A 7785-nucleotide genomic window follows, 5' to 3' on the forward strand; every position below is an offset into this window, starting at 1 on the left:
AAATTAGAGTAAGCTGATTATCTCATCTTTCAGACATTAGATCTATGTACCATGTGGCTAAAATCCCCTATCTGGGCTATTCATTTGGTCTTACCTGTTGGTAGATAAGGCAGAGCCGGGGCTGCCATAGTAAATGGTTTAGGGTTCAAGGATTCTGCTGCAGTGACCCACCTTTGCTGGTATAGAATTATAATACAAAAGTAGAGAGAGTAGGGACACCCGTGGGTGTGGCCATGTTCTAGAACACTTTATTTATGGACCCCCAAATCTGAATTTAATATAATTTCTACGTGTAACAAAATAGTCTTCTTTTGACTATTTTTTGTGGTTTTAAAAGTAGAAATACCATTCTTAGCCTGTGGGTCATATAAAAACAGGTGGCAGGCCACATTTGTTCCCTCAGGTAGGTGTTTGTTTTAAAAACTTCCTCCAGGCTTGGTGCCTGGAGCTCAGTGGTTAAGGCACTAACCACACGCACTGGGGCTGGCAGGTTAGAACCTGGCCTAGGCTTGCCAAACAACAACTGCAACAACAGAAAAATAGCCTGGCATTGTGGCAGGCGCCTGTAGTCCCAGCTACTTGAGGCTAAGGTAAGAGAATCGCTTAAGCCCAAGAGTTTGAGGTTGCTGTGAGCTGTGACACAATGGCGTTTTACCAAGACTCTGTCTCAGAAAAATAAATTAAAAAAATTTAAACTTCCTCCAGACAACACAGCAAGATCCCAGATCTTATCTAGTCGCATTAGGTTTTTGCAATTCTTACCTGTACACACCAGATAGTGCCCGATGTGTTCCATAAGAGGCAGCGTGAAGGAGAGGCAGCAGGCCCTATTTTAAGGAATCTGTGAAATGGTAACACCACATGGGACAGATATACAAGAAACGGGGTGTTGGGGGGATCTTGACAGATTCCAGGGGCAGCCAGATGGGAGAGAATTGGGTCTGTGAGCATAACTCAGAGGAGGTGGCCCAGGCAGGGGTACAGCACAGGGAAGGGCGTGCAGGTGCTGGTGGAGCTGCTGCTGAGACCCCTGGGAGAACGCGTTTATCAGGGTGCTCCGGGAGACGGTGGGCCTCCTGTCTGGACTCCTAGCACACTGGGCCCATGTCTCTATAGCTCTCATCCTGTCATGATACAGTTTACTGTTCCCATTCCATCTCCTACAACAGGCCACAAGCTTTTTAATCTCAGGCCTGCAGCCTGGCAGACCCTTGCCTCCAGAGCGGATGATCAGATGGGGGCCTCCCCGCCATGGGACTGGCGTTGTAGCTGCTGCCACCATCTCCAGGCAGGGAAGGCAGAGGACTCACGCAGGCTGGACAGCTTTGTGAATAGAGTCCTAACTCTCTGCAGGATTTAGGAGTTTCAACTTTTAGCTTTCCTGATCTGTGAGTGGAAGGACTAGCTTTAAGTGACGTCAAGGTCCCTGCCTGATGCTGATCCAGGAGGGTGGGGTGCACTTGCGTCTTCCTCCCTCCCCTCTCTGGTTGTCCTCCCCGGGTTGCAGTGATTGCACTGAGCTCAGTAGAGTTCCTGCATCCAGAGAAGATTGGTTTTCTCCCAAGGAGGCGTAGGATGGGGCAACCAGGACATTTACCACATCTCTCACTTATCTTTGTCATTACCAGCTTTACCTAATGGTGAAGAGACTAGTCTGGAGCCACACAGCCTGGGTTTGAATCCTGGTTCCACAATTCACTAGCTGCTGACCGGCAAGGTCACTTCTGGGTACCTTAGTTTCCTCCCCAGTGCAATGGAGACAATGGTAGTTTCTCCCCCAAGAGTCCTCATGATGATTAAATGAGTGATTGTACATGGTGTGCTCAGACCGGTGCCTGAGTGGCATCACCGCCCACTGGCCAACCTGTGAAGGTGACCAGCCCCTGGCAGCAGGGGCTTTGGGGTGTGCTGCCCAGCTTCCCGTCAGCACCATCCAAGGGCATGAAGCTCTGCTATTCTCAGTCTAATTCTAACAGGAATGTGTTTGCTCTTGTCAGGAGTGTGCTGATGTCACCTCCCCAGCTCTATCACTAGCTGAACTGAGGACAGCATGCAGCGAGAGCGAGCTGGCCGCAGAGTTCGCCAACGCCGTCCGTAGGTAAGTGCCCTGCCCACGCCCGGCCCCAGTATGAGGCTTCCTTAGAATTTCTCGGGCTGCTCACGGCAGCATCTCTGGGGGCCCCACAGGCCTGCCTGGGCAGGAGGGGGGCAAGGTGGGCCATCCCTTCGGCCTACTTGGGAGGCCAGAAGAGAACCCCAGCCTGTGCCTGGCCTTTTGAAAGCAAAGTGAGCACAGGGCAGCACACTTTCTAATTTCATATGCAAATTAGAAATGCGTCCTCCTTTCCTTTTTTATGTTGTTGCTTTGGCCAGGACCTTCAGGACTGTGTTAAATAGTGAGATGAAAACACACTTACCTTGTTCCCGGCTCTGGGAGTGCTGTCCTTGCTGGTAGAATGAGAAAGGCTCATGCGTCTATCAGTCCTAAGATATTTTCCCCTGCCATCAGTTTTCTCCTACATCATCTTTCCTCCCTTCCGCAAGGAGAAACAGATGCTGGTTCATCTAGATTTGTCTTCTGCGTCTTAACTTTTCCTATATCCTATTGTTCTTTTTCTCTGGGTTCTAGAGCAGCTGCTCTGTCCAGTAGAAATGTCATCTGGGCTGGGCGCAGTGGCTCACACCAGTAATCCTAGCACTCTGGGAGGTTGAGGTGGGTGATTACTTGAGCTCAGGAATTTAAGAACCAGCCTGAGCAAGAACAAGACCCCATCTGTGCTAAAAATGGAAAAATTAGCCGGGCATGGTAGTCAGTATCTGTAGTCCCAGCTACTCAGGAGGCTGAAGCAGGAAAATGCTTCTGCCCAAGAATTTGAGGTTGTTGTGAGGCCATGGCATCTGGGTGACAGAAGGAAAGAGTAGGACTCTGTCTCAAAAACAAAAAAAAAACCCTTTCTGTTGTTGCTGGGGCCTGGGAGTGGAGGGGAAGGCTGTACTGTGTTCCTAGTCTGAGCTCTCAATGCAGCCAAAGCAGGCCCGGCCCCAGGCTGATGGTGGATGGAAGGCTGCCTCGTGGGGGACTTCACTACCTTCCTGATTGACTCACTGCCACCTTCTGGCTTTCCTTCCGAGTTGTGATAGCTCTGCTTTCCTTTGCCAGTGCCTCTGGCCGTGTGCTTAACTGGTAATTGCTCTGCTTGGTGTGGGAGGAGGGAAGCAGCCCAGAAAAATGCCCTCGGGACTGTACCAGGAACTCCAATGGAAATCTACTCCCTGCTTCCCATGGGGAGTCATTTGGATGTAGTATCTGTAAGCTAAACCCTTAAGATTTCTGAACTTCCCCAAACCTCAGAGGCTTTCGCTGGCACAAGTAGGTTGTGCTGACTAAAGGAAAGGAGATTTCATTTGTTCAGTCAGTCACAGGGGATTTCCAATAACCAGCCTTGAGTTGGTTAACACGAATTTCTAATCAAGGCCCAGGTATACGGAGCCAAGAAAGACCCCAAAGAGCTCAAGGAAAAAGGAAAATAACATAATTATACTGTAAACATGGACTAATCATTTCATGAGGGTATATAATCCAGACACCTAAGAGCTGAAGTTCAGGGTTATTTTTATTTTTAAAAATCAGATGGAAATTAATGCCTTTCTCTGAAGGTATTAAATCGCGACTGAGCAAGGGGCTGAGGTCGGTCAGAGGAGTCTCACCGTGCTCTCAGGAGTATTCCTCTCTTGATAAAGGATGGCTCCCCATGACAGACTTGCCCCAGGAATCCAGATCAGAGAGAGCAGGGTTGAGAAAGGCAGGGGGAAGAGGCCACGCCTGGTCATCTCTTGAGGACTGCCATCCCAGGGAGGGTGGCCTGTGGCACTTCGGTCACTGGTTCTGGGCCACGGCCCTCTCCCAACCCATACCCCCATTGCTAGGCCAGCTTTGGTCTCGGTTGGACCTTGTCACTTCTTCCACCACACCTGGAGTGCCTTCTCTTTCTCCTGTTTGGAACAAAACCAGGGCTCCGTGCCACCCTACAGACCGCATAACTGCCTTCTGGTCTGATTTCATTTCCTCCACTTCTGTGATCATTTATTATAGTTTATTGGGTCCAGTATTGCCATAAACCCCCATCTGGATGACCAGGTTCCAGTCCTGCACACGAGGTATGTTCTCTCATCAGGGAATCTTGTTTTTGCTCTTGTACACAGACTGCGTGCTGTCAACCCCTTCTCCGTCTCAGATCTCTCTCTTGCCCTTGGTCCTAATAAAATTTAACTGAATAATCTTTCTACCAAAGAAGACAACTATAAGAAGGCAGCTAAAGACGGGATTTTCAGAAATGAGTCTTCTTGGTACTTGTGTGGGGATTGTGTGGCCAGCTGAGAGGAACACATTAGTTCATCTCTATCACTGAGAGGCAGCTGGAATGGGAGCCGCTCACTCTCCATGTGATCTGAGAGGATGGTGCAGCAAGGCTGTGATTTCCCAAGGTTACCAGAGCGCCCCTGGGGGCCGCCTACACCCCACATGTGCTGGCAGAGCCTGGTTTACTTGCAAATGAGTGAGCCGAGCCCACTCCTGTGAATTCCTCTGAGACTCTAGACGGTATAGTGCAGCTGGTCTGGGCCAATGGGAACCTCTGTGACCCTGGCACACAGCCACCTATGATTCTACCAAGTGTTGAAGCCAGTACCTGTAGTCCCAGCTACTTGGGAGGCTGAGTCAAGAGGATCTCTTGAGCCCAAGAGTTTGAGGTTGCTATGATCTATGATGCCACAGCATTCTACCAAGGGCAACAAAGCAAGACTCTGTCTCAAAACAATTAAAATTAAAAAATAGTAGAATCTGCACCATTTTATTAGGAAGATCATTACTTTAAAACTGTTAACAGTAATGCTGTTTTATTAAACTTGCACTTGTAGGCAGACAGGTGGCTTACACCTGTAATGCTAATATTCAGGGAAGCCGAGGTGGGACAACTGATTGAAGTCAGAGTTGGAGAGCAACCTGAACCAAGAGCAAGACTCAATGGCTAGAAAAACTAGAAAACTCACTGGGCATGGTAGCCCGTGCTTGTAGTCCCAGGTGCTTAGGAGGCGGAGGCAGGAGGATCACTTGAGCTCAGGAGTTTGAGTTTGCAGTGAGCTATGATGACGCCACTGCACTCTAGCCCAGGTGGCAGAGCGAGACCATCTCAAAAAAAACAAAAAACCTTGTACTTGCTGAATCTTCATATATGGCTGATTTATAATAGCAATCAAGAATAGAAGTTGTGCTTAGAATCCCATGAAGGCACATGGGTCTGCAGGACATTAATGGAACACAAAGTGCACCTGTGGGTTCATTATCATATACATAAATCGCTGAGCCCCAGAGCCGGGATGCCTAGAAGGGCATAGATTATGACTGGTGCTCACCCTCCGGGTGGAGGTGGGTGTTGCTTGCATAATTGAGATTTCTTTTACTTTTCTATCATTCTTGCAGTGTTGCAAAAGGTCAGGGAGAAAAAGGCCTCCCCGTGGCTCTCACAAAGGCAGAGTGGTAGGGAGCAGCCAGCACAGTGCAGCTGTAGTGAAAACACTACCCGCATTTCCTGGACAGGAAACCTGTTCACAGAAAAGTCTGGGCAAAAACAGGCTGCTGTCACCCTCGTGCTGCTACTCCTGGCAAAATCCAGCCACACTCAAATAGCATAGGGACACTAAATCCTTAGTTCCACAGGCTGTGTACTTAACCAGAGATCTCACTTATCCCGTGCTTGCCCATGTCCCAGCTGTGAATTACAAGGTACTCTGGAGAAAGCACAGCAGGCTGCAGGTGGGAGCTCCACTCTGCAGGCTGCTGGCTACAGGCAAGGCTCTCAACTGGCTCAAGTGCCCCAGGCTTCAGGCGCCCCATCTATAAAGTCAGAGTAACAGTACTGACTTCAGAGGCTGGGTCAGAATTAAACTATCTGGGTTTTCTAAAAAGTAAGTTATAGATTCTGATGATTACCAAGAAGGAAATAAGGTGACACAAGATCCTCACTCTGGATACTTTTCTTTTTCAGTCAGGTCAGTATGGTTTGCAGTCAGAAGGAAGTGACAGAGTGTGTGCTTTGTTTAGATGGGTGGTCAGGGTGGGCCTCTCTGAAAAGCAGGGAGGAGGAGAGAGGCAGAAGCACATCCAAGAGAGGACAGGCGGGACTCCAGTGTGGGAGGCCCGTAAGCAAGGGGAGGAGAGCCCTACTGGCCAGGGAAGCAGGGACTGGTCGAGGTTCGCTTGAGAAGGGCCTTATAGGGTGGGGTAAGACCAGAGGCTTTATTCTAGTGCTGAAGGGTGGTAATGTGTTCTGGTCTGTGATTCTGAAAACTCTGCCTGCTGTGTGAAAACTAGATGAGAGGTGGAGAGGAGGAAGCAGAGAAGCCAGTTAGCCAGCTATGGGGGTTACTCCAGAGAGAAAGGGTGGAGGTGGCGGCAGAATCTGCAAGATGACGAGATTGGAGATTGAGTAGCCGGGATTTGCAAGGATGCGGGGATGCTGTTAAGGACTCTGAGTAACCTGTGAGTGGCCAGGTGACGGGTAGTGCCCTCTGCTGACACGGAGTGGAGCCAGAGAGGCTGTGGGAGATAATTCAAAAACAACATTCTGGACGTGTTTGGGGAAACTTCAACTAGACAAGTCCAGAGATCCAGGGAGATGCCTGCAGATAAAGGAAGCTTTTAGCATACAGATCTTAGGAAAACAAAAGGCAACGCAGAGGATGGATTAGAGAAAGGATAAACCAAATATGGCTGGGCCCATGTCCAGTGTAACTGCCCATCTTCAGGGGAGCATGTGGGGAGGAGGGTGGAGACCTCACAGGAGAGGGAGTGGCCCCAGGTGACTGTGTAGATGGTGCTGAGAGGGAACTGAGAGAAGCAGAGGACCATCAGTCTTCACCACAGGTGACCTCAGCGAGCTGTGTCAGTGGAGCCAGAGCCTCCTGGGGTACGAGAGTTAATAGACAGTGAGGACTAGAGCAGCCCACATATGCAGACAGTTCTCGCAGTGACTAATTCCATATAATCAGCAATTACTAAGAAATTCTGGCCTTGTGGCTACACGGCTGTGACTCCCTGCGGTCTAGTCTGATTACAGCTCCTTGGAAAGGTTGCTGGAAAGGTTTCTGGCGGCCCAAGTGCCACCCACTGCCTCATCAGGGCTGGGCTCTCAAGCCACCACTCCCGCAGCCCTCATTTGGACTTTGTCTAATCACAGAGTCCGCCGCAAGCCTTTTTATTTGAAAAAGGATAATGGCACACAGAGCCGTCCTTGCAGGCCGCCCAGATACCTGGTCAGAGGCTTGCTTGGACGCGGCTCCTGCCTGGCTTATTGGCCAGCTGCCTTGGTTTATGTTACTCCCATCAAATGCCCACAAGTCTGCCTCTTAAACTCCCTGTGGGCGTTCCGCTGCTAAAAGTCGTGTTTCAGAAAGAAGAGAAGCCCCTCCCTGACTGTATGGTTAGTGATCCGTAGGTACTTTGTGACCAGAAATAACCGTCGTGTTTGTTTAAGAGGTCCAGATACGAGAGCTGGGCGGCATGGAACTATTATAATCCAGGGTTGTTTTTACTTGATGGTGTAGGTGTAAATTCGTGAGTCCCTGTGCCACTGGGAACAAAAGAATAAGGAATAGATTACACAGTTCTGGCATTCTAGAAAACACTGTGTGCATGCGTTCCTCCTGAGGGGTCATATGGACCGTGTATTGTTTAACTTCTACTTGCTCCTCCGTGGGGTCATATGGACCGTGTATTGTTTAACTTCT

The 7785-nt window shown here is 49.6% G+C and overlaps 1 protein-coding gene across 5 annotated transcripts in view; it reads left to right on the forward strand.

Annotated features, from left to right (window-relative positions):
• MCC (mutated in colorectal cancers) overlaps positions 1-7785 on the forward strand; it is a 137988-nt gene that overhangs the window by 120954 nt on the left and 9249 nt on the right. For all 5 annotated transcript variants that reach the window (XM_023512732.1, XM_023512730.1, XM_023512731.1 and 2 more), the window contains exon 15: positions 1998-2098. In XM_023512732.1, the coding sequence (XP_023368500.1) occupies positions 1998-2098 (101 nt within the window). The remainder of the gene's footprint in view (positions 1-1997; positions 2099-7785) is intronic.

This window comes from Otolemur garnettii, unplaced genomic scaffold, assembly GCF_000181295.1.
Source record: "Otolemur garnettii isolate 467f Iridium unplaced genomic scaffold, OtoGar3 scaffold00030, whole genome shotgun sequence".
NCBI lineage: Eukaryota > Metazoa > Chordata > Mammalia > Primates > Galagidae > Otolemur > Otolemur garnettii.